The 24,937-nt window shown below is 44.9% G+C and overlaps 1 protein-coding gene across 1 annotated transcript; it reads right to left on the bottom strand.

Annotated features, from left to right (window-relative positions):
- Positions 1–44: 44 nt before the first annotated feature.
- rictora (RPTOR independent companion of MTOR, complex 2 a) lies at positions 45–24,937 on the bottom strand. Its single transcript, XM_042102451.1, has 38 exons — positions 24,860–24,937; positions 24,697–24,744; positions 23,486–23,583; positions 21,359–21,423; positions 20,714–20,845; positions 19,884–19,947; positions 19,277–19,403; positions 18,267–18,436; positions 17,972–18,039; positions 17,811–17,878; positions 17,566–17,648; positions 17,352–17,439; positions 17,132–17,222; positions 16,978–17,044; positions 16,388–16,468; positions 16,116–16,216; positions 15,665–15,830; positions 14,879–14,980; positions 14,654–14,700; positions 14,409–14,544; positions 13,898–14,097; positions 13,639–13,765; positions 12,179–12,343; positions 11,682–11,758; positions 11,385–11,463; positions 11,146–11,255; positions 10,956–11,043; positions 10,627–10,719; positions 10,309–10,415; positions 9,568–9,797; positions 8,031–9,222; positions 5,782–5,959; positions 5,376–5,457; positions 5,042–5,263; positions 4,142–4,300; positions 3,453–3,576; positions 3,170–3,308; positions 45–2,922 (listed from the first exon to the last, which is right to left on the bottom strand). The coding sequence occupies exons 1-38, from the start codon at positions 24,933–24,935 to the stop codon at positions 2,848–2,850; spliced, it is 5,325 nt and encodes a 1,774-aa protein (XP_041958385.1). The 5' UTR covers positions 24,936–24,937; the 3' UTR covers positions 45–2,847.

The following is a 24,937-nucleotide window of genomic DNA, read 5'->3' as shown; positions in this document are numbered from 1 at the left end:
TACTCAAGACCAGTTTTTTTGGAAATAATTCAAACCATTCGCCATTGTCTTTTTTTCCTTTTTTAATAATATATCCCTTTGATTGTATGTTTGTCAAGGTCAACAGCACCTAAAACATACTGTACACATTATACACAAGGGAGTCACAAATTCAGCCAAAAAGGAAAAATGGGGAAAAACCCAAAACAAGAAAAAAGTATTTTAAATTATACTTGCAATATTATCTTAAGGAAAAATATAAATATTCTGTCTTTTCTGGTCTCTTTCTCGCTCGTTCGCTCTCTCATTCACTCACCTCTGGTACACATACACAACATTGATCAACTCAGTCAAAAGATTTAAGTGATCCGCAAGTAATCTCTACAAATCCAGACAAGTAGCAGCATATTAAACAAAAACAATGACAAGAAACAGGGTGGAGGGAGGGAGGGAGGAAGGAAGTTCAATTGCCCCCCACAAACTCCACCCTAGGCATCTTACTTGTACTCTTACACAATTATTTCCACCTTTCATGAAATACGCTAATGTTGAAATCTGGGGAAAAGCGGATTTAGACGTGTACGGTTGACATATAGCAATGGATAACAGTGAGTGTAGTTTGTCATGCATGTTCCTTGAAAAGCTTAGTATACAATGCTGAGAGTATGCTGTATGAAAGATGCTGCAAGGAGAAATGTATTGTATGTCTGTTGTAGTCTGCACATCTACTAACATTACAACTCTTTATGTTACCAGTGCTTTAAAGATTTACTTAATCATAAATAAAAGATCTGACAAATTCTGGATATAGAATGGTTCTTCAGAAAGTACACAACCGACCTTGTTGATTAATAAAGTGACCAGGCATAAAAGGAGCTCCTTGCTGTGTTGATATTTCTTAAATAGAAAGTTAAGACTATTGTAAACATTTGAGAGAGTGAATGTAAAACAAAAGTGTCAGAGCAGTTGTGCAAGGAAACGGTGAAGTCAACATAGGGTTGTTCAATACATGGTCTAATTCTGCACACACACGCTGCACAAGTTACATCATGAGTTGGTCAGAAAACAAAAACATGTTTTCAACTGTTTTTCATTGTTTGTATGGAGTAAGGAGTTAGTTCAGGTCTGACATACAGCCCCTTGGATCTGAGGCGTAGGGAAGAGGTACACTAGTGATGATCTCACGGACAAAAGTATATATTAAAACCACAGTAACCATACTTATTTGGCTTCAGGATTATAGAGGATGACATGGCAACCATTTGATTTTTGCCGAATCTTGAAGAAAGAAGATATGATGTCCCTTCAGTGATGTACGTAGTAGGTCCTACGTAGTATTTTAGCAAATAGTATTTATTTATTTTTTCAAAATAAAGGACCCCTTGCATTGACTTGCTCTGGTGGAATGACACGTCTTCGCAAGGAAAAAAAAGAATAAAAAAAAAACTTCTTACAGGATCTATCTCTCCTCAACTCTTCGATTTATTCCTGTTGTTGGCATACAGAAGCAAGAAAAAGCAAGGGACAAAAAAAAAAAAATCCTTTCAGCTTTTTCTTTTGTCTCAATGTCATATTGCTAGTTCATATGCCCATGTGCAAAATACCTGTGAGATTCTCACCTCTTGGGCTCAAACAAGCTGCAGGGACAGGGTCTGTTTGCTCTAACAGGTCTAACAGCACACAGCGCATAGCCAGGGACATGCGTCTTCCTTTGACTGGTTGAACATTTAGTGGGTGAAATGCAGCTGGGTTGTGCATGATGACAAAAAAAACTTGCCTTCATGGAAGCTCCAAACTGAAGAAAGTACCAACGCCTACAGCTGAAACTGAAATAATAATAATAATAATAATAATAATAATAATAATAATAATAATAATAAACAGCTCTCTCCAGAAAAAAAGAAGGAATTAGAAAGAGAAATGACATGGCTAAAGACCGAGTGTCCCATTGAGGAACAGTGGCAAAACATGATGGATGCTCGATGTTTTGAAGGTTGTAATAATTAAAAAAATGCACCATAAACTATGAAAAAAATACACAATAAATAAGATAAAACAACAGCTGCTGTTGTGTGATTTCAGTCCTTTGACTGAAGGTTTTGAAAGATAAAATCCATCAAGTCGTCATATGATTGTTTGTCATGAAACTGAGGGGGACCCTGTCCTGTAATGCTTGTTCCAGTTGAGGACACCTCTAGTTTTCTGTAGTGTTAAGAGAATACTGACAGGCTTGAAGTTCTTTAGCAACCGTGTCGATATTCGGATCCTTTTGAGAATGTTGTCCTTCATTGCAGGTAGAATTTACAAAAAAAAACCTGTTCTTTACTGTCGCAGTAATGCTGAATTGGTTTGTTCAGGTTTACAGTTAGTCATTTGAATTTGTGTTCGTTGCTCAACTGGCTCCAGCCATAATATTTGGTAAACGTCTATTTTTGTTTTGACAGCAACCGAAAAGAACACTAAGTTTTGTCTGATTTGCTGTTATGGTTTGGGTTTTCCTGTGTTTCTGACTGCAGCCATGATCCATGCCCTCCTCCACTCCTCCTCCATGCCGCACACAGAGTGAGATACGTAATTCTCTCCATCTTTCCATCTCACTCCTCCATATCCCTTCTTCCTCCACCAGCACACTCGTCTGTCCTCTTCCCATCAACTCGCTCCTGTCCTCCAGCTTCTCTCTCTATGCACTCTTTCTGGCTTCCTTTGTTTCTCTGCGTGTGAGTGGGGATGTGTGGAGGAGGATGAGAAGTGTGTGTGTGAGAGGTATCTCTCGAGCATGAGGGGCTTGTGTGTGTGTGTGTGTGTGTGTGTGTGTGTGTGTGTGTGTGTGGAGGGAGGTTGGGGTGTTGCTACGCTTCTACGGGAGGATCAGGACACAGCAGCAAACTCTCCTTCCTCCTTCTTTGGTGGCATCGACAAGATGGTGTCAGCTTCATCATACATCTTTTTGAAAAAAAAAAAGAGGGGAAGAGAGGAAAATGAACAAACAGATGCAACAACAACTGCACTAAGCTGAATAAACTGAATGAAACCCCTCTAGAAACGCTGAGGACAGAAAAATATCCACGATGTGTGTTCAAATGACTTTCTACTTGCATTCAGTAGTAGGGTCAGATATCGTTTCTGGTTTATTGTGAGAACACTAAGAAGAGAAATTCAGTGGAGTAGGCTTACGGGGAGAGAGACTTACGGGGCTGAACTGCACGTCCTGGAAAAGCTCCTGGATGAAGCGGCGGGAGGGCAGTCGGAACATGCAGTGGGCCAGCAGGTAGGACACCTCCGAGTACAGGCAGATGTCATCAAATGCGTGGGGGAACTTCTCTTTTATCCTGCGGAGAGGGCAGAAGAGATAGACCTCTGGTTAAAAGGTGAGGGTGATGGTATTAGTCACACTCTAGAACTCAAAATCATGGAGCGAAAGCACAATTCTACTTTTTAGGCACACACACACGCACACACTCTTTCTGGCTTACGTGAGGAGGCCTGTTTCATGGCCCTTGGTGCCAACGGAAGAGCTGAGGTTGACCACCAACCGCAGCACCTCCTTCCTGAGGAGCACTCTGGATGCCGGGCTGTCCTCAGACATGGTCTTGCAACCTAATGGGGCACAAAGGTGAAAGAAGAGGTCATTATTAGGTCAAGTCACTTTTATTTATATAGCACATTTTTGTATGCACAGAGTGCAACCCATTTGTACATTTACTCTGTTTACCTACACCATATTTACTAAATACATACATTTGTGTGTGCTCTCTGATCTGTGTCGAGTATCTGCACGCTTATTTTGCAGACCATGAGCTGATCACATGAACATGCAAGTATGGGCCTTTGCCCCCATGTCCAGCATTGATTACTTAAGTTTAGATGATTACACAAGTTCAGATGGTTTGAATATGACAAGACAGATGGCCCAGATGGTCAGAGATGTGGCGATAACCTTCCAGACATACAAAAAAAAAATGTTATATCATTTTAGGAACTGATTTGAAGTGCAGACACCCCCTAGTGGGCATACGAGCTTTCAGCTGATGTCAATGTTTGGGCCCGTCAGAATCAAGCAAGCTTTTTCCCCCCTCCAACCACTGCAGACATAGCCAAAGTTCAACCTAACCAATGAATCAAATAAAATCTGAAAAAAAAAAAAAAAAAAAGCCCCTCTTACCCAGGACGAGGACTGTGCTGGGGGTGCTACTGTTGACCGAGCCGCTGGACACCGCGTCACTGCAGCCTGACACGCCCGAGTACTTGGACTGGGGCACCACCTCCAGGTGGTTGTGGCTGGTTGACCCAACCCATGGAGGGTACTGGTTGTCACTGCCTTCTGATGGGAGAATGAGACAAAATAGACCTAACTGAGAAACTCCTGATGTCTGGTTCACTTGCAATATTAACATTTATTATGAAAAACATTTTGGCCCACAGACCTTCATCAGCTTAGGTAATACAGGTAATATATTTAAAACAACCTCCTACAGTTAAAAAAAAAAACTCCACTGCCTGAAGAGATGCGCAGCGTCCTCATCAGTGGAATCAAAATAAAAGCAAATCAAAAGCAATCCATGTATCAAACTAATTCATCTCCTTCACAAAGCCGCTCAGCGCGACCCTTCTCCGATGATGTGGACTTTGACTATTGCCCTTCTCTTTCTTACAAGAGCCCAATTTGAATAGTCTCTGCGAGACACTCTGGCAATGAGTAATGATGCACGTTACTTTTGCCACTTGTATCGCGGGGAGCCAATCACATCGGTGTATCTGATATAGGCGGACCAAAGGCGAGCTAAACAGATGGAAGTCGTAGTGTTATCCAATTGCGTTGAAGTCCGGAAACAGTCAGTAAACATTGGTCGTATAGTCGTATGACATTTTCAAATGCACGCTTGATGCCGCCCCTCGAGTTGAGATCTTTCTAGATTACCAGGGTCTGGAATCTCCAGGCTACTTCTCTTTGACAATTGCCCTTCAATGCTTTCATTTGTTATTACTGTTTGCTTTTGTTTATGTAAAGCAAATTGAATGACCTCTGTGTATGAAATGCACTCTATAAATAAACTCGACTCACCGTTGCGGTTGTGTGTGGAGTTGAGGTGGTTGCTGCCGGCGTTGCAGCCCAGCACCACCAGGCCCACGCAGTAGAGGCAGTTGTCCTCGCTGTGCTCCTGCAGGCCTGTCTCCTCAGGGCCTCCCCCGGTCTCTGGCTCCCCCTGCTGGCCTGTGCTGTCCTGTCTGGCCAGCAGCTCGGTGATGCTGAACTGCGTCTTCAGGGCAGGGCCAGAGACGAAGCCTGATAGGGAAGACGGTCAAGTCCTTGTTATTTATCTTCAATTCCAATTATGTTAGCTCACATTTTTATTATGTATGTAAAAATGACAAATGAGATTGTTTAAAAGCATTACCATCTGACTCCCCAAAGAATTTAGCCACTTTCTCCCCAGCTGTTGGACTTGTTCGTTTCTGGAAGTATGAGGTCTCTTTAATCTGCAAAAAAGGAAACACAAGCACATCATAAAATGAAACTGAATCCCTTTCACCTGCCAGTGATGAATTGTTGTAAGCCTCTTAAGGCTGGGACCGCAAATATATTGCAGAGTAGATAAAAGCAATGCTGAAACACAGCCAGGAAAGCAGGTAATCTGAGCTGTGTGTCCCAAATCACTCATGGTAGGATTAGAAGTAGAATTATGAAAAATACTGGATGTCTCCAGACCTAGCATGCATCAGTCTACCGGGCTCCATGCCACATCTGGTTGTAGACATGGTAAAACCCACGCGGTCATGTTCCCCCTGCGGATTGGACGTTACCTGGAAAATGTCGTTGATGTCCACGGGCAGCGCCAGGCCTACGTAGTCGTCGGAGCAGCCGTAGGTGGCGCTGGACACCATGGAGCGCACGGAGGAGGAGCGCTGCAGCGTGGCGTGGTTGATGGGGCTCAGGAGGTCCTCCTTGTCCAGGGAGGCGAAGCTCAGAGCCTTGAGGAACCTGGAGAACGTCAGACACACACAGACGGTGAGGAGCAGCACACACTGGAGCTCAGGGCAGAGGTGTACAAGTCTGGCTTCAGGAAGTAAAACCCTGTCCTGTAACATATTTGTTTCAACCATTCACAAAATCAGCTGATTTACATCAGCACATCTCCGCAGGCAGGTAGATCCATAGATATTAGAAAGCTAGATGCCGCATTGTCCGTTGAGTTCTATTAGGTGGCATACGTCAACGTGGCCGCCATATTGCTGGGGGCAATGCCTTTACTCTCTATCTATGGGCAACACTTGCCGGCAATCAGAGACACCTGTCTGATTTCCAATCAGTCACATGCTTCTCCATCGGCCTCCAGTGATTGTTGCCCCCACCAAGATGGCGGCAGCATTTCCGTACACTCTGGGGCCCAATGCGGTATCTAGCTTTCTAATACCTATGGGTAGATCAGCTCCAGATTTGTGAAATCGCCTGTGGTAAGTGCACACTGCAGAAGCAATACATGGGAGGACTTCTACTTTCTGAAGCCGGATTTGTACAAGTCTGCCTCAGGGCTGGGCTGATGGGGGAAGCTAGTCCAACACTGTGACCAACAGAACACAGAAGAAAACAGAATAAACAACTACCAAAGACATGGCACTGCATCTCAACTCAAAATACACCACAAAGCTTTAAAAAAAGAGGAGCTATTATTCCTAATGCACAAACACCAAATGAGCTGCCTGGAATGATGGTCATACTTACCAAGTCATCGTCAGACTAGACCTTACTAATCAAACTTGAAAAACTATATAATTAAACAGCATCTCACTAGAAAGACCACACCCATCAAAAAAGTGACAAACACAATCATCAAGCAGCACCAAACTAGGCTGTACTATTAGCTAGTCTAATGGCGTAGCTCAGTCTGAGGGAGAGGCACGACACTGTACGTGGTGTCTAAGGAAGGGAACTGTGGCACTGGACGTTCTGTAGTACTTCCACAAAATATCCGCACACTGCCGCTAAGCGGTGGGCTTACAATCCTCTACAGGGGCAGGGAGGAGGCATCAACCCACCGTGGGAGAAAGGTGTCGGACACCCTGCGGTTGCCCCCCACAGGTAAGTAGCCTGAGCAGCTGTGGCGCTTTTCATGGGACGAGTACCTGAAGAAGCAGCAGATTACAGCAGTGCGATTAAAGCCCTGGAAGAGCTCTTCTAGCTGGGCCTCTACTGGGTGCGTTAGCGCCTAGCCTACGGGAGGAGACCAAAGAGGCGATGAACACGCACCGTGGGAGCAGGTGGCGGGACACCCTGCGCTGGTAGCCCGTGGGGATGTAGCCCGAGCAGCTGTGGCGCTTTGTGTGTTGCGGGGGCAGGTGGTGTTGCGGGTGGAGGAGTGGTGGGTGGTGGTGGTGGTGGAGGTGCGGGTGGTAGTGGAGGTGCGGGTGGTGGTGTTGGTGCAGGTGGTGGAGCGGGTTGTGGAGTGTGTTGTGGAACGAGTGGTGGAGAGAGAAGTGGTGCGAGTAGTGGAACGACTGCTGAAGCGAGTGCTGGACTGAGTAGTGCAGCGTGTGGTAGTACCTGGAGAACCAGCAAATACAAGGCCACAGATGAACACGTCCTACAACTAGGGTCTACCACAAAAGTCAAGAGTTAGACTGATTTCAACTGATTCAGGGAAGGCACTGAGAAACAACAACATATATTGCAGATGCATTCCTCACGCTCTCAATGACTGGAGGGCTGTCCCTTTTGAAATGAGAGTAAATAAGATTTGTAAAGGCGTCATTGTCACAGGTCAGTAAGAACAACAAGCTACCATCTACCTCATGCTGGTCAACTACAATCATTACAAAGACAAGACAAGACCTATGGAAACTTCAGACAGAGAGACAGAAAGTAAACATGTCAACAGCAAATTAAACTTAAGCAACCGTTAATATTCATTATAACTCAATCTGTAGCAAGAATGCAACTGTCGCAATGCAATGCCTTTCAAACTTGCGGTCAGTGAAAATAACTTCCACGATTCCACTCAGGATTCCATGCAGATTTGCACTCCTCTGTGCTGCCAGTCCAGCTGCCTCCTTACCTGCGTGAGGTGAGTCTGGAGTCCAGGCTGCCCGTCTTCATGGTGATGGCGTCGGTGAAGAGCACGTCTTTAGCGGGCGAGGCGAGCGCCTCGCTGTGGGAAAGTGAGGGGTGGATGCGCTGCTGCTGCAGCCGCTTGAGCGTGGCGTAGCCCAGCGCGTCGCGCGGGCTCGTGTAGATGTAGCTATAGTCCATCAGGCCCCTGACGGCCGCCACCGAGGGCGACTTGAGCGACTGTGCCCGGCGGGGAAGCGTGTGGGCCGAGCCCGGCGGCACCAGTGACACCGAGCTGGCCTTGGACAGCGGCATGTGGTTGGATTGAGGCGGGGGGGTGAGCGAGCCCACCGTCTTGACCGGCTTGCCGCCGGCCACCGTGTCCAGGCTGGCGCAGTCGGTGTCGTTGGTGGCCTCCACTGTGGTGGAGGCGGAGGAGGAGGCGGTGGAGTCCGTGACGGAGGAGCCCGTGGCCCCGGGGGTGACGGCGGTGCCCCCAGCCGTCTCGCGGGAAGGGCTGGAGCTCATGGAGCTGATGCCGCTGGTGGTGGTGTCCGTGTTGAAGCTCTGGCTGCGGCTCTTGAAGGTGGGGCCGCCCGAGGTCAGGCAGGACGGGCCGTCGCTTGAGGCCAGGCGCTCCCGCTGCTGGACAGTGCTCGGGTCCCTCTCGCCGCTGCCCCCCCCTGCCGCCTCGGCCCCCGGACCAGGCCCGGCCCCGGTGCTCTTGGGCAGAGACACCTCGATCTCACAGACGCTGGAGCTGCTCCCTCCAACACCACCACCCCCCCCACCGCCTCCAGACTGGGCCACTGCCGTCCCCACCACGCGGTTGCCCAGGAACGACGTCTCCAGGCTGACGGTGGGGCTGCGCGGCGGGTGGCTGACCCCGTTGAAGAACACTTCGGACGAGGGGCTGTAGGAGAGCGAGGAAGGCTCGGTGACGGTGCGGACTCGCCGGCCGCCACCGCCACCGGGCATCTGCTCCTCGTGGTGTCGGCCGCTGAGGCTCTTGGGGTCGCTGGTGCTGCGCGGCTTCTTGCCGGCCAGCGAGAGCGAGGTGAGGAAGCCGCGGGGCATGAGGCGGCTGGAGCCCAGCAGGGTGAAGCGGCTGCGGTCTTTGGGCTTAGAGCGCACGTGCTGGCAGTGCTCCTCGGCGAACGTCAGGCCTTCGCACCGGTCATCCTCCAGGTAGAAAAGACCTATGGGACAACAGGCAGGGAGTCATCTCCTTTCCACTAAGTAGGGATACGCTTAAATGCACAAAGTAAAAGCACTATCTATTTATGGTGAATTTGACCATAATGCCCAATATCCCTCTTTTGCTAACTTGCTGCTAATACAAATTGTGTGAGCTACTGGACAAATGAATTTGAATAAAATGTCTATGTATCTATCCTGTGTTTTTGTGCCATCCAAAACAGCTAGCTGACTTAACGACATTGAGAAATGATCATTAGCAGGTAATGGACAGAGACATATAAATGTAGACAAAGACTGTCTCAGACATTGTACGTGACCATTGTCCACTGTTTGTGGGCACTCACTGGGCTGTGACTCGCTCTCGCTGTTGTGCCGGGAGCTGGTGGACTCGGAGTTGAGGCTGAGCGTGCTGGGGACCGACGACAGCTCGGTGGCCAGCGGCTGCTCCACCTCGTCCGGGGCTATTGGCCAGGCCTGCCGGCGGCTGTGCCGCACCGCGTCCCAGCCCTGCTGTTTCAGCACGTCACAGCCCTGCTTCGTCTTACTGATCAGCCCCAGCACGTACAGACACGTCCTGCACGGAGGGAACGATAGATAGACAGACAGGCAGGCAGGCAGACAGACAAGCAGGCAGGCAGAGAGACAGACAAACAGGCAGACAGACAAACAGGCAGACAGACAAACAGGGAGACAGGCAGGGAGACAGGCAGGGAGACAGGCAGGGAGACAGGCAGGGAGACAGGCAGGGAGACAGGCAGGGAGACAGGCAGGGAGACAGGCAGGCAGGCAGGCAGAGAGACAAACAGACAGACAGACAGACAGACAGACAGGCAGGCAGGCAGGCAGAGAGACAAACAGACAGACAGACAGACAGACAGACAAACAGGCAGACAGACAAACAGGCAAACAGGCAGACAGACAAACAGGCAGAGAGAGAGACAGACAGACAGAGAGATAGGCAGGCAGGCAGACAGACAGAGAACAGGACGAATGGTTAAGGCTGAAGATTATCTTTTAATAATCCTACAAAAAGGAAAATCCCGCAGCACACAAGGCCAGGCTCAGGAAGAGAGGATGCTACTTACCCTCGGATGGATAAGACCTCACAGTGCTGCGCCAGAGCTACAATGTCTGGAATCACACCCTCCTCTTGGAGAAGATTCAGACCCCAATTTGAGGAACCAATATTACCCTGCAGAGGAAAGACATTTTAAACATTAAATCATTCAACATAATGTATGTTGAATATACCTAAAAGACCACACATTTTGACACTTAAACATACTGAAAAGAATATATAACATAGATAAATAAAAAGCAATGTGAAGCATGTATTTAAAATATGATTTACTTTAATTATATGTCTATAAATCATTTCAACTAAAAAAAAAGTTTGAACTCACCAAAGCCCACAGCGCTGCCTTGAGCTGTTTGAGGCCCTCCCACTTGTCCAGCACTGGAGAGCGCACAGTGTAACTCAGGTCAGGAACAACATTCTAGAGAACAGCACAGCGCAAAACACACAAATCCTTAACAATGGAAATATGGTGCAATGTAATATATAATATATGAGTAAAGTATAGTATACAGTACAAGAACATCATTAATATGCCATTATATCATACATTAGTGTACAACACTACATTAAAAAAAATATGCATCCATGAATCATATCCATATATAATATTATGGAATTTATCTTTAAAGCCATATAAAAGAGAAGGGCTTTTACCTGAGCTTCGATAAGGTGGCAGCCAGTCTTATCATGCACAAGCTGGCCATACAGGTGCACAGGAATATATACATTTGGTCTTTGTAACCTGTCAAAAGCAAACAGTTATGGTTCACATGCAAATCAAAATCAAATTATGCAGCTGAGCAAGTAAGCCAAGAGCAGCTGCTCAGGGGGTCATCGCTCTGACCTTTGGTTGCTACGTCGCACATAGTTATCCCCATCTACAGGCTTGCGGTACGTCGTGAGTGCTTCGTTCAGTTGCTCTTCGATCAGGTCCACATACTTAAGGTTATATTCCTGCAACAGAGAAAATAGATCACACTACTTTCAAAGCACAATGATGTCTTCTAAAGTCAGCCACTGAAATACAGTAACGGTCACACATTCCCAATGACGAAATAGTGGCCACTAGTATCAATGACTTACTCTCTGCCATCTCTCCAACTGTTTGGAAACATAACCCCTCTCGTTAAGGTAGGAAAATCCCTTGGGTATCGACAGGAATCTTGAAGGACAAAAAAAACAAAGGAGAGGGTGCTGTTGAAACGCATGACTCTCTCAAATCATGATCTCACTGCTTTTACAGATGGATCTTACTGCTGTTTCTATGTAGATTGATTTTGATTATGAGTTGCATTATTGACTTTGATAATAACCACAAATACCTAAACATAGCTACAATGATGTGTGATGAGGGTTTCCTGCCCTTCAGTGTCCACTCACCTTAACAGTAATAGGATTCCTTTGTCTCCAAGGTGAGAAAGTGCTGGCTTCATTTGGATAAGTGTGTGCAGATTAGCCTTGAAAGCATCCAAATCAGCATTAGTCAGCACAGGGAATATGACACCATAAGGACAAGCAAAAGCATTCCCATGTCTTCCAGAAACTCAAGCTAAGGTCATTGTTAGGTCGGTTACAAGTTCAATTACATTACATTTACAATAAGCAGAATTGTATCTAGCTCAATGGGTTAACTGTCCTCTGTATCTCTTTAAACAAAAGCACTTCATGACTAAATAGAATTCGGAACTAATGGGTTGCATTTAGCTGGCACTCGGACAGCCTGAGAACTGAGCCTCTCATCAGCTTCTCATTATCATGCCGAAGATGGAAAACAGAGGTCACACGGTCTTGCTGTATCGACTCCTAGCTGCCCTCACAGTTCTCCATTTATCCTTGAGGTGACCTTGAGGGCAATGGTCATTCATTCCCACGCTCACCTTGTCCTCGCAGGCCTCGTCCAGTATGTCTAGTGCCTCCATGGAGATGGCCTTGTTGTGGTCGTGCAGCTGGGTCACCAGAAGCTCCATGCCCCAGTTGCTGAAGAACTCCACGTTGGCCCGCAGCAGCACCCGAAGGTGCTTGGTGGCGTACATGCGGCAGGTCTGGAGGAGAGGATAGGGCGAGAGGGGGAGAGGATAGAGAGAGAGAGAGAAATAGAGAAAGAAAAAGAGAGTGTGAGAAATAGAGAAAGAGAGAGAGAGAGAAAGAGTGAGAGTGAGAGTGAGAGTGAGAGAGAGATAGAGATAGAGATAGAGATAGAGAGAGATAGAGATAGATACCCACTAATCATTAACATCAACAAAAGAGCACTCAATTTTCTGAATCACCTTAAATCCAGCCCACAAGACACCCTTCATTCTAAAGCCCTCCAAACCCAAGAGCTGAACCCAGAAAAAAGTCCCCTACACCAGTTGTTGCAGAGACTAACTGCCTTACCACACACCCACTCTGATTAGTCTCACAACAACACTGTTTTCCAAAAACCAATCAAGAGTAAACCAAATTATGAAACAATGTAAAGTAGCCTATTTGGAATATTGGAAAGAAGAAACTAAAAATCAAAGTAGATTACAATGCTATCTGTCCCTAAACCGAGAATATAAAATAGCAGAATATCTTAATACTGTCAGAGATAGAAAACAGAGACTGACCCTAACCAAATACAGGCTAAGTGACCACAAATTGGAAATCGAAAAAGGAAGACTCAGAAAATCATGGCAACCAAAAGAACACAGAATATGTGGTTACTGCATGACAGGTGAGGTCGAGACAGAGATGCACTTCCTCCTACAATGCACATCCTTCAATCAAACAAGAAACCTTTTCTTCAACAAATTTAACTCAGAAATCAGAAATTTTAATGAACTTAATGACATATCAAAATTAAAGATATTATTAGGAGAAGGAGATAAAGCATATCTTGCTGCCCAATATATATCAACATGCCACAATCTGAGGGACAATGAGTGACCTATATCACCAAATAAATACACACACAGACACACACACACAGACACATGCAGACAGGTGCGCACACACGCGCGCACACACACACACACACACACACACACACACCACACATACAAACACACACACTGCATCATACACTACATTTTACTTTATTTTACCTATTTATTTTATTCCTATGAAAATCTACTGACATGTATGTGTTCAGATTTATTGTATAACTGCTTTGGCAATATAAGTGAGCTTGTCATGCCAATAAAGCATTCTTGAATTGAATTGAATTGAATTGAATTGAATTGAGAGAGAGAGAAAGAAAGAGAGAGAAAAACACAGTTTGTCACTCAGAAGCAGGTTGACATGGGGACATTGCAACCGAAGTGGAAAAAATGCTGCCTTAGATTACGGTTCTGAGGGCTTATTCAGTTCTTACATCTGTGGCTGCCGTGAGAACCTTTGAGAGAATGACCCGTGGGAGGCCTTCCCGACTGTAGTCCAGCGACGCCACGGTGAGCTTCAGCATGGCGTCCTGGTTCTTCATGGAGCACATGTTCAGCAGGCTGGGGGTCACCAGGGAACAAAGGGCCATTAGAATCACTTCCAACAAGAGGCATCACAATAACCCACGCATGGCTTCAACAGCACAAACAAAGGCTGCTGCTTTGGATTCTGGGTAAGATACGGGCGCTCACCACTGGAAGACGCTGCACTTCTCCAGGACCTTGACGCCGTACGGCTGGGACGACAGCGTGCCCAGGAACAGGAAGTAGTGCTGGCTGAGGGTGTTGAGCAGGCCGTTGCTCTGGAGACTGCGTTCAGGCTTCGCCCCCGAGGTGGACGGGAGCCATTGCACCACGTCCTTCACCAGGTCCTCCAGATACGCCTGCCCTTCCTGAGGAGGACACATGGACACAATAGAGACAATCAGCAAACTTACCAAGCAACAGTGGAAGAGATCTACACATGAAACCAACTGAGAAATGTAATAGATAAATATAAAATACTTGGTTGAGATGCCTAAACTGAAATACGAGAGGAGACCAGACTAATGGAGACTGTTCATTTCAGAGCAACTTGGTCAAAACACAGAAGGATTCATTCTCTTTAGGCGGGACACCCAGAACCATAAAAAGGTACCTTAATATGGCTCTGGGTACACCAAACACTTGGCCTGAGAGTATTTGCTTTGTACTGACTACTGACCTCCTCAGAGTCCATGAGAAACTCGACAAACTGGCAGCCCACCACGGTCAGCTGCCGGCCCTTGCTGTGGTCTAGCTCAAGGGCAGCGTACAGCTTGCTGCTGGGCTTGTAGAAGTACAGCAGCCGCCGCACAAACCTAAAGAAGAGCGAGATCGGCTCAGTCAATTAGGGTTTCCTGTGTTAGGGGTCTGTTCATCAACAACTATTTGTCATTATTCAACAGGGAGTTGGTGAGTCAAGCTTACCTGTGCATTTGTTCATCTTTGCTGTTTTTGAGGTTAGTGCTTGGCCACTGGGAAAAAGGTTTCAAAGGTTTGGTCAAAAGTTCTGATTAATAAAGTAATCTATTATACAAACAATTTTTATTACGGAACTCTGGGGGGGGGACTAAAGATTTTTCTTCCATTGTTTAATCATGTTAATCATGTTTAATCATATTATATTATGTCACAGACATATCTGTGTGTCACCTTCAGTATAGTGGAGATCAGGACCCAGCTCCACTCCAGGTTCTGCTTGTGGTTGAGGATCTGACTATCCCTCAAGTTCATCATAAGTGCTTCTTCACTGTCCTGGAAAGACATGGGGCACGGGGGCATGTAAGAACCAATTTGTGACAAACAATCTTCAATAGTTTTGGGGGCCTGGAATTAAATGTGTGTTGTGCAGACTTGCTATAGTATGAAAGGAACATCTGAAGAGAACATTAAGACAAAAGACAACACTAAGGAGATAAGCCACTTAACAGATCATAAGCAATGCCATACATTTCCATACCCTGGAAACTCCAGGGTTCTCGCAAAAGCACAATTTGAATTGTCTCAAACACTTCAAGACACTCTTCGAGACACTCTGGCAATGAGTAATGATGCATGTTACTTTTGCCACTTGTATCGCGGGGAGCCAATCACATCGGTGTATCTGATATAGGCGGGCCAGAGGCGAGCTAAACAGATGACAGTTGTAGTGTTATCCAATTGTGTTTAAGTCCGTATCAGTCAGTAAACATTGGTCGTATCGTGTTATCCAATTGCATGCAGTGAGGTTTTCAAATGCACGCTTGGTGCCGCCCCTCGAGTTGGGCCATTACATTATTCGTGGCCAGACCCTTAATCTTTCTAGATTACCAGGGTCTGGAATCTCCAGGCTAACATTTCCATACAACACCAACAACACATAGTATAAGTAGTTTCTCCCTTCCCTTCTTTATTGTGTTTTGTTTTTCCACACACACACACACACACACACACACACACCTTAATGGCGTAGATGTCCTTGTGGGTGCGCACAGGCTGCTCCCTGCGGTGAGGTGAAGCCGCGGCCTTGCGGATGATCTGGTCCAGGTACAGGCTGTGGGGCCGGGGGCCTCGCCTCTTCTTCTCATGGAAACGCTTCAGGTGGTTCACCGCTGCACTGGCACGTCTGGGCAAACAGAAATACACTAAAGGTTAAGCATGAGTTAAGATGCTGGAAGATTATGAACTTCCGCATTACGGAGGTGAAAATAGCTTGAGTTACGCAAAATGTCTGCAGCTGTGGCTCAAGTGATGGAGCACAGTGCTAGACATGTCAGACTACTAAGGCACTAACTAGACCACTAAAAAACAGGGAAAGGATCAGACATGTATAATAACCATAATCTAAACGACACAGAAAAAACAGTCTTTTGAAATGTTCCATATTGGTGCTCAGTAAGCTGCGACTCACAGTCTTTTTTCCTGGGTGATTTCAGAGGAGGCAGCCATGTTGATGAGGGTCGGTAAACAATGCAGGTGATGGCTGTGCGTGTGAGGGAGGATTGTGTTGGCCTAAGGGAAACACAAGCACCAAAAAAAAGAAACGTGCTTAAAAAAAAAAAGAGCCAAACATTTCTGTGAAGTTAGCACTTGTTTCTTAAATGGAACACTTCAACAATGTTAGAGACAGGATAAGGGCTTTTGGTGGGGGTGAGTGTTGAGTGGTGTTACACGACACTCTACCATGTGCAGAAGTTCTCCAAGGAGGATGGTGGATCGCACAGCAATCTGGTCGTCACTGCTGGTGATGACCTCCACAAGACCCTATCATAGGAAACACAGTTACTTCAATGAGCCCATAGTCCTCAACACTGCTTTCAAAAAACAAAAACAATAATTTTTGCCACAATGGAATGCAAAATAGCAGGCAGAATTTCCCAACTATTAGCTGTGGCTAATACATTGATTTTGCAAAATTTCTTCAGCTATGAGTTTAATACACAGGGGCTGTTAATATGGTATTAATATGGGTTTGTTTCTTTTAACTTGCATAAAACACTGTCCTGCAGCTTATACACAATGCAGCTAATACACAGGAAATTACTGTATGTATTTTAAAGACACTGCACATACAACGCAGTGGCTAACCATCTCCACCAACTTTCATGAAATGTGGTGGAAGGGTGTAGCATGCACCAAGGAGGAAGCCATTAGAATTTGGAGAGGATCTGAATCACAAGGCGGATCCTCAAATGTAGTTCCACTTTCGTTAACACAAGATTAGCATTCATGTGTCCTTCTGATTAACATCGTTATGAAGACGGATAACATACCTCCAGAAGTCCACTTGTGATGAAAGCAGATAGTACCAACGCTAGGTAGTTGTCCATGAGGTCAGGCCTAGAACACAAAACCAAAATGTGTTTTTAAACTTGCCCCGTGGGATTGGAGATGATCAACGGTCTGTTTTTGGGCAGGAGACCTCACCTGGACCGGGCCCGATGAGGAAGAACAACCTTGGCCTCAGCCGCCACAAAGCCATCCGAGAGTCTCCAACTGTCCTGAAACCTGCTGGGGTCTGTGAGGAGAGACCGATGAAAAGGTGATCAGGACTTTTGCTGGCCAAACACAAGGCTACTCAGTAGTGCACTGAATGTTGATGAGAGTCTGGTAGGGGGATAGGAGACTGGTAGGCAGGATCTCTCACCAATGCTGTGGAGGGCTTCTTCAAACTCTTCGGTCACGATGGGGACAGGAAGTCGAAAAATTTCATACAACACCTCCAACAACCCTTTCTGTAGGGGGCAAAAGACAAAACTATAAGGATACATGTACAGTACACCATTTCATCACCAAGAGAGATGTGTTACACTGTATTGCATATCACATACAGAGTTTCAGTATATGACCGGCCTACTTACTCTTACTTCCATATTTGGTATACAGAGTACACCAATTAGAGACTGTATTCCAGAGTTTCCAGATTTACAAAGGTTAATGATTCCTGCACACAAGAACATATTGTTAACATCTTGAACATGAACTGAATTAAAACAAATCCCCATGCTCATCACCATCATCATCATCATCATCTATATCATCAACAGTTTAACTGACACCAAAGCCGACTGACATGCTAATTAGTGCAGTATTGAGTGTAACTCACCTGACCAGGAGCGGAAGGCTGCCACGATGGCCATTTTACTGGCTAAAAAACGAGCTTGTTTGTCCTCTCTACAAACACAAACATGGAGAAAAATAGGTCAGTGTTAAATACTTGCAACAAACATTATTGCTGATGTGCCACCAATACCACAGACAACTCACTTGAGCTGGGCTTCGGTCGTGTCTGGATTGTGCCTGTAGTGGAAGTCTGTATAAGGTGCTAGGATTTGCTGGAAAACAGAGGATAATTTGACCATTAACAAAAATAAATAAAGATCTGTATTTATTTCTTGTCACTATTTACTAAATCAAGTCTGAGTGTCAAATATGATCCAGTTTTGAGATTCTTCTGTGGATGTATAATTTATCAAACAAACCACCATCAAGGAGAGTGTGGCTACCTGTGGTTTCAAGGTTAACAGAAGTGCAATCGAGCCATTAAATAACGGGGCCTTACCTCCAGGTCGACATCGGACCGTACGTACTGGCGCGTGTGGGGGTGGTTGAGGAGGTGCAGGATAGTGGTGATGAGCGCCTCGTTGATGCGGCTGAGCTGGCAATCGATGACGTTCTTCAGGATGGTGCACAGCCCGCCCCTCTGGGCGACCACCGCGGGGTTCTTCAAGGCTACAGGGGTGGACGAGACGGGACACTATTCCAATACTGGACGCATTTGTGCTACTGACTATAAAAGTATTTAGGTGGAACAACAAAGGGACACTGCAGTAAATGTTCCAACTTGGAGATGAGACCAAAAAAAATAGAGGACATATTCCTACAGCTGTCGGTGCTTTTACATTTATACAACTTTTGTGAACCATTTATTGCTTTTACATTTTCCACATGAAGGTTTGTTTAGGTCCCAAAACGAAGACCTGTAAAATAGTTTTGTTCAATTCCAATCTTTTCATATTTTCTTGGATTTTCACTCTATAAATGCATATCTTGGGTGTGATGTTTGACCATTAACATCTTGAATGCATGCTAGCATACTGAATTATGCTAGCAGTGAGCATGCCTCGCAAACTTTTAACCCTTAAAGGTGTAGGTTTTAGAACATTCTAAGTTCCACAACAATTGAAGGTTCTAAAATTCTATGTTGAATTCAATGAACCCAGATATTCTTTAGAATGTTAATTTCCCAACATTCCGTACTCCTTTAAGGGTTGGTTTAGTCATATCTTCCACTGAGAACATCTCTATTTCCCATCCAGCCGTTTGGGCTGGCTATGAATAATACTTGTCATATTAATGCACAAACATTGCTTCCCAGACAGCCAGGGCAGAAAAAAAATTGAAGACATAGGATTTAAACATAGATTTTTTGCAGGCCTTGGTTTTGGGACCCATTAATGATATAGACCAGGTTTAAACAAAATCTGAGGCTGTGCAGCAATAGCATTGCTGATTTGCCACGGAATGATCCTAAAAGCTTCGTAAGGGAACTCCTTTAGGGGGAATACCAACCCAGCTCACAGACGATGGCGATGCAGGCCCGCACCATTGGGTCTCGCTCCTGCAAACCATCATTACCAATGGCGATCAGGGAGTTGGTGACGGAGTTTGGGAAAAGCAGCGCATTCACAGTGATCATCTATGGCAGAGAGGGTTGGGTTGGGGCGGGGCAGGGCGGGGGGAGGAGAGGTCACAGGGTGGAGTTGGAAAGTTGGAGTCATGATACAAAATATAGCTGAAAATTCCATTCCTTAATGTGAACTGACTTGTGTCCTTTCAAGGCTATATATGAATGTGTGGGCACGCACACATATGTACACATTCTCACTCTCTCTCAGTACTGCACACGCACAATGGCAAAATGAGCTGCTCCCCAGAGCAGCCTGAGGCCAGTTTTAATTGAGACATGCTCGGCTGCAACAGGAAGAGAGGCTTGTCATTGTGAGAATTCTGCAGTGCCTAAATAGGCTTACAGTAAAATACAGTCACCATAACCAGCGAAGGCGCCTCATACATGAGCTCTCTGTTTAAAAAAGGAGAGCGTCACAATAACAACAACTCACAGCACAAACAGAGTCATCTCAGTGGCACATGGAGAGGAGAGTGGGCAGAGCCTTACCTTCCTGACCAGCCGCAGAGCTTGCGTCCGTTCCACCTCATTACTCTGCTTGATATCGATGCACCTAGAGGGTGTTTGTATAGAGATATCAGAAATGACCTTGAGTTGAATCATATTTAGCAACACGACAACAATGTACTATCCAGTGATGATAATTATATAACGACTGAAATTCAATACCATATTCAAATAAGGTCTATTGGCTTGATGGCTAAATACATTAGCACAAAAGCATCCAACAGAAGCCAAAAAAAGAAGGAAGAACTCTGGGCACATTTCACGTTGATGCACGCGCACTGATAGGAAAGGAGACAGGGAAGGGAAAAACATCACCGTGGCACTGAGGAATTATCAAAGAGGACACTTGTCTCTAGTCTATTTTAAGCACTAGCCGACCATTAATGAGATTTGCAAACTCAATGATCTAGTTTGACACATTCTCCATGGCTCCCATGTGATTGCGTTCACATGCTTTCTCCCTGGCCCTCACCAGAGTGCCAAAGCTCTGACAAAACGACCGAATCTACACCAAGCTGACCCTTCTATTCTACCTTGCCTTTTCTTTTATTACTTTTTTTACTACTTTTGCCTTTGTTTGTTTTTTTTGTTTGTTGTTGTTTACTAATTCTTTATTTTTAAATGATTTTACCTTGTGTGTTTTATGTTTTCTTTTTATTATGATCTTTACCTTTTTCTTGACCTTTTTACTTGAATTGACCGTACGAAACTGGGCGAAATGAGCAAAAATAAGCCAAGAGAATGAATGGAACAGAATCAGTAATGAGCATTCACAAAACCCTTCATCTAGGGTCCAGCTTGTTGGGGCTCACCGGGAGATTAGGTAGTCCACCTGCAGCCGGAGGATCCTCTGCAGCACGCTGCTGTCTCTCATGAGGTAGCGCAGGGCCCGCAGGCCCGCCGCACGCACCTCTTTAGCCTCGTTGAGGAGCGCCAGCCGCAGGCTAGAGAGAGAGAGAGAGAGAGAGAGAGAGAGAGAGAGAGAGAGAGAGAGAGAGAGAGACGTGTATTGCTTTTCACAACTTTGGTTTGTCATTTATTGCGTTTATATTTTCAATATTTTGGTTCTATAAAGACAAGGTGTTCCTTAAGAGCTTTGTAATGCAACTCCTTTTTAGGAAATACCAATAGGAGGTAAAAATGTTCATGTCTTCCATTATACATATGTAATCTAGCTGGGTCTATGAACAGTGAACCCAACCTTTCCACTTTGTTTGGTCTGACGCATTATACTAAGCTTCTCCACAACAAAATGAATGCACATCTAGGTCACAATTAGTGACTAAACGGCTCTGCCGACTATTTTTAATCCAAAGTCATTTGCATTGGAGGAAGAGCACAGGGCTTAAGGTACCTCTGGCCTTGAACATCTTACCCATGCTGGTGACATCATGTTCCACACAAAAATAAAGAATAATTCATCTGACAAACTGCCATAGCAGACAGACAAAACTCACCAGATAATTATTTCTTCATATGTAAACCCCAATGTCTTCACACAGTGACCAGTGCTGCAGAGAAGCTAAGGGGACACCAACGCAGAAATCAGTGTCACAAGAACACAAAGAGCATTATTTAATCAAAAAACCCAGTACTCTCTGATCTATGTATTCCTCCTCGAGCGTTTCATGTCTGAGACACAGTGTGAAACACATGTCAGTAGACTCCATTGTGTGTCTTAGCACAGAACATCATAAAATGCAATATAAAGTCTGTGTGAAATGTGCTTTTGGGCTTTAAAAAGCTCCCTCAGACATGGCTTGAGGACTTGTTGTGGCAACAGGGCACTTGCGGGGTACAGAGTTCAGCCCCTCGTGCCAGTCCTGTGTACTCTTGTGTGTTGTTTGGATCAATGCTGATGTCAGAGCAAAAAGTAGGCTATGGGGAGTGGCCTGGACATGTGACACTGGGGGGATTTAGTCACCCCATTCCAGGCAGGACCCCTTAAAAGGGGATGCGGGCTAATGCGCCCTCCCCATCAGACAGAGTGGGAACCGGGGAATCAGGTGCACAGAGATGACTCGGCCGTTCCGGAGGCTCCACATGCCCGGCTCTGGACTAGAGTCAGAGAGTGCTGCGCATATCTCCTAGTTCCATGGGAACTTTGGGTAATGGTGGTGTATACTGTGTAATAATGGGAGTTTGGCAACTTGTGTGCTGAGAAATGTGAGATGCTGTATAGTTAGAATCCAACCAACATGGAAGAGGAAAACAGCACGTGCAAAAACAAAACATATCTTTTGGCAAAACACATGGGAAGCTATTCGATTAAATCAAACTGCAATTTTAAAAGGCCTGATGAAATTGTCAGTGGTCACTATAAATTTCAGATGTTGGTTATGAATACTTTCATATGCTCCAGGTCTTATTTTGAACTCCAATTCTTCAACTAATGTTGAAGAATTACAGAAGATCTGGGATTACAAAAGCACCACTGCCACAATTTGTGTCCAACATACTCATCTCAATAAAAAGTGTGTTTTAATTCAAATGTTATCATATGCTGCAATAAACTTAAAACAACTGTGCTGAGCAATGTCATCAGGGTTAGACAGACAATGAACAGGTTATGGCTAAACGGTTTTGGGAAATCTAATTACGATTTTTTTTTTCTGACAAATATAGCAACTGCATTGCAAGTCAAACTTCAGTAAAATATTCCCCATATAATATATTCCTTGAATCTGATATAGTCAGTCAGAAATAGTCTGAAATAATGTCCATAATCTTGTCTAATTGGGCAAGACCAGCTCTAGTTTTTCTTGCTGTTTTTGCTATACATTCATCATACCAGCCTGTGGTGCATTTCCAAGTTGCTAGTTCGTTGTGCTGCTTCAGGAGGTAACAACTGCTTGACACAACAGGTTTCGCATTATACCTTTGTTTGCACGTCACTTAAATCCAAAATACTCGCAAATAATGAGTCACGAGCTGTACAATTGGTTTCAGCCTTCTTAATTTGCTGATTACATTAGTAGAAATTGCCATTTCAATAAACAATTGATTAATCTGTCAGCCCTTGACCAAGTAAAAAACATGAATGAAATTTCACCAAATTAAACTAAATAACATATGTTCAACAGTGCTTGCAATATAGCAGTTTGTGCACCGAATGCTAGCAGTTGTATTCTGTGCCATTCACGTTGCTAGAAGCAATCCTTTCTGAGGATGGCCATAAAATTAATTGCATAGATAGATACCTTTGCATGCCAGTCATTGCTACTCTACATGACATAATCAGCTGTCTTGGTAAACCTAGACTAGGGTTTGTGTACTACCCACCATATGTACTAGAGTTAGAAGTGACGACATTTCACAAGTTATGGGTTGTCACAAGCCATCAGCATGGACAACGGGATCACAGGAAAATACCTACATTTGTTTGTTTAGGTCTTGGTGTCACGGGTACGCTGGCGGGTACGCCGCTCCGTCCGCATCTTTTGTCTTATGTATCAATGTGTGGAGCGCTTTGGGTTGCGTGCATGTTAAATGCGCTATACAAATATAACTAACTTGACTTGAAGCCAGCATGTACAATGGGACCACAGGAAAAGACCTATGTCGGGGGAACTCAGATGGCTTACCTTAATGAAATTGTTCAGATGGCCTAGTTTCCGCATGTTAGAGACTCCATGTGGCTTGGCTACATTCTGAAGGATTTCACGCATGATATCGGAGGGCACTGGCATAAAAAAATGTCAGACAGACAAGACTTGTTTACATAAAGCAGGCATAATCCTTGCATTTGTGGTATACACTTCATTCGCACAAATTATGCTAGATAATAACATGATACACAACTGGTTCGGTATCTTAACATGCGTCAAATCATTCAGTATTCACAAAACGTGGCTTAACGTTGTGGTCCCAAAACGTGCAACATATATAGATGATGTTTGCCCTGACTAGAAAACCAAATGCATCTTATGGATCGTCTTAGCTTGTCTAGTACAAGCCTGAGTATAGCCAAAGCGTTTGCCTGCATGGGTTACTTCAAATGTGTTCTTAGCCTCCTTGGTGTGACGGGATGCAAAGTCTCAGTGACTTGCCAAGTTATTTCATTGCCTAACCAAGAAGTGAAAGCATAATGATACAACTAAATGTGGGTATCATGGCAAATTACTAAAATTAAGGATTTTTTCTCAGTGCAAACGGAATGCAGCATTTGACACAAGATAGGGGCGTTGCTCTGATAGTGAAGCTCTCTGTAACGTTAGCTTTTAAGCTAACGGCTAGTTCAAAATCACAAAATCACCATCAGTGTCTCAATGTGACAAGTGCATTTACTGCGCCAACTAGCTAGTTGATTTAGCGAGCGAAGATAGCGGTTGCAGACATCTCGACAAAACCCAAACAATTCATTCAACAAGGTCGGCGTTAACAAGCAGTCAGCATTACCCCAGAATAATGTAGTGGGCATTAATACATTGCGTGTTCCATAACATTTATATTCAAAATCTTGAATTATTACTAAATAATACAAATGTAACGTTGAATTACTATCCACCCAACAGTATCTGATGTGGTTTACACAGACCTGAAAAAGTCTAGTAATGTGGGTGTGCGAAGCTGCCCGCATCGATCTAGCTAGTAAAGCTAACCAGAACTAGCTATGAAAGGACTGGGAATTAATGAATAACATGACGCTTCTTGTGTGAACGCGTTTAACTGACTACCACTCCCAACGAATAAAGCATCCGTCTGTCACAAGTGGCCTGCAAATAAATCATTGTACTGATTTCAGTCCTGCAGTCATCTGGCTAGCCACTAGCTATACCCGCTAGCTAGTTGTTACCTCTAGTGAGATCCAGCGGTACGTTTTCCTCTCCACTGTCATTGCGACCTGTCAAAGGAAATCAACAAAAACGTACTGAACGCAAATTATCAGCTCGGTAATTGAAACACCACAACAACTTTTATTTTGTCATAATTTATCAGTGCTAGTCGATCATATTTACATCGTTTATCTCGCAATCGGACACTTCGGATAGGACGGCCGCGGACGCTTGCCGCCATGTTCCCAGGGACATTCATCA

This window comes from Alosa sapidissima, chromosome 8 (genome assembly GCF_018492685.1).
Source record: "Alosa sapidissima isolate fAloSap1 chromosome 8, fAloSap1.pri, whole genome shotgun sequence".
Taxonomy (NCBI): Eukaryota; Metazoa; Chordata; class Actinopteri; order Clupeiformes; family Clupeidae; genus Alosa; species Alosa sapidissima.
This window is presented reverse-complemented; position numbering and strand designations above follow the sequence as displayed.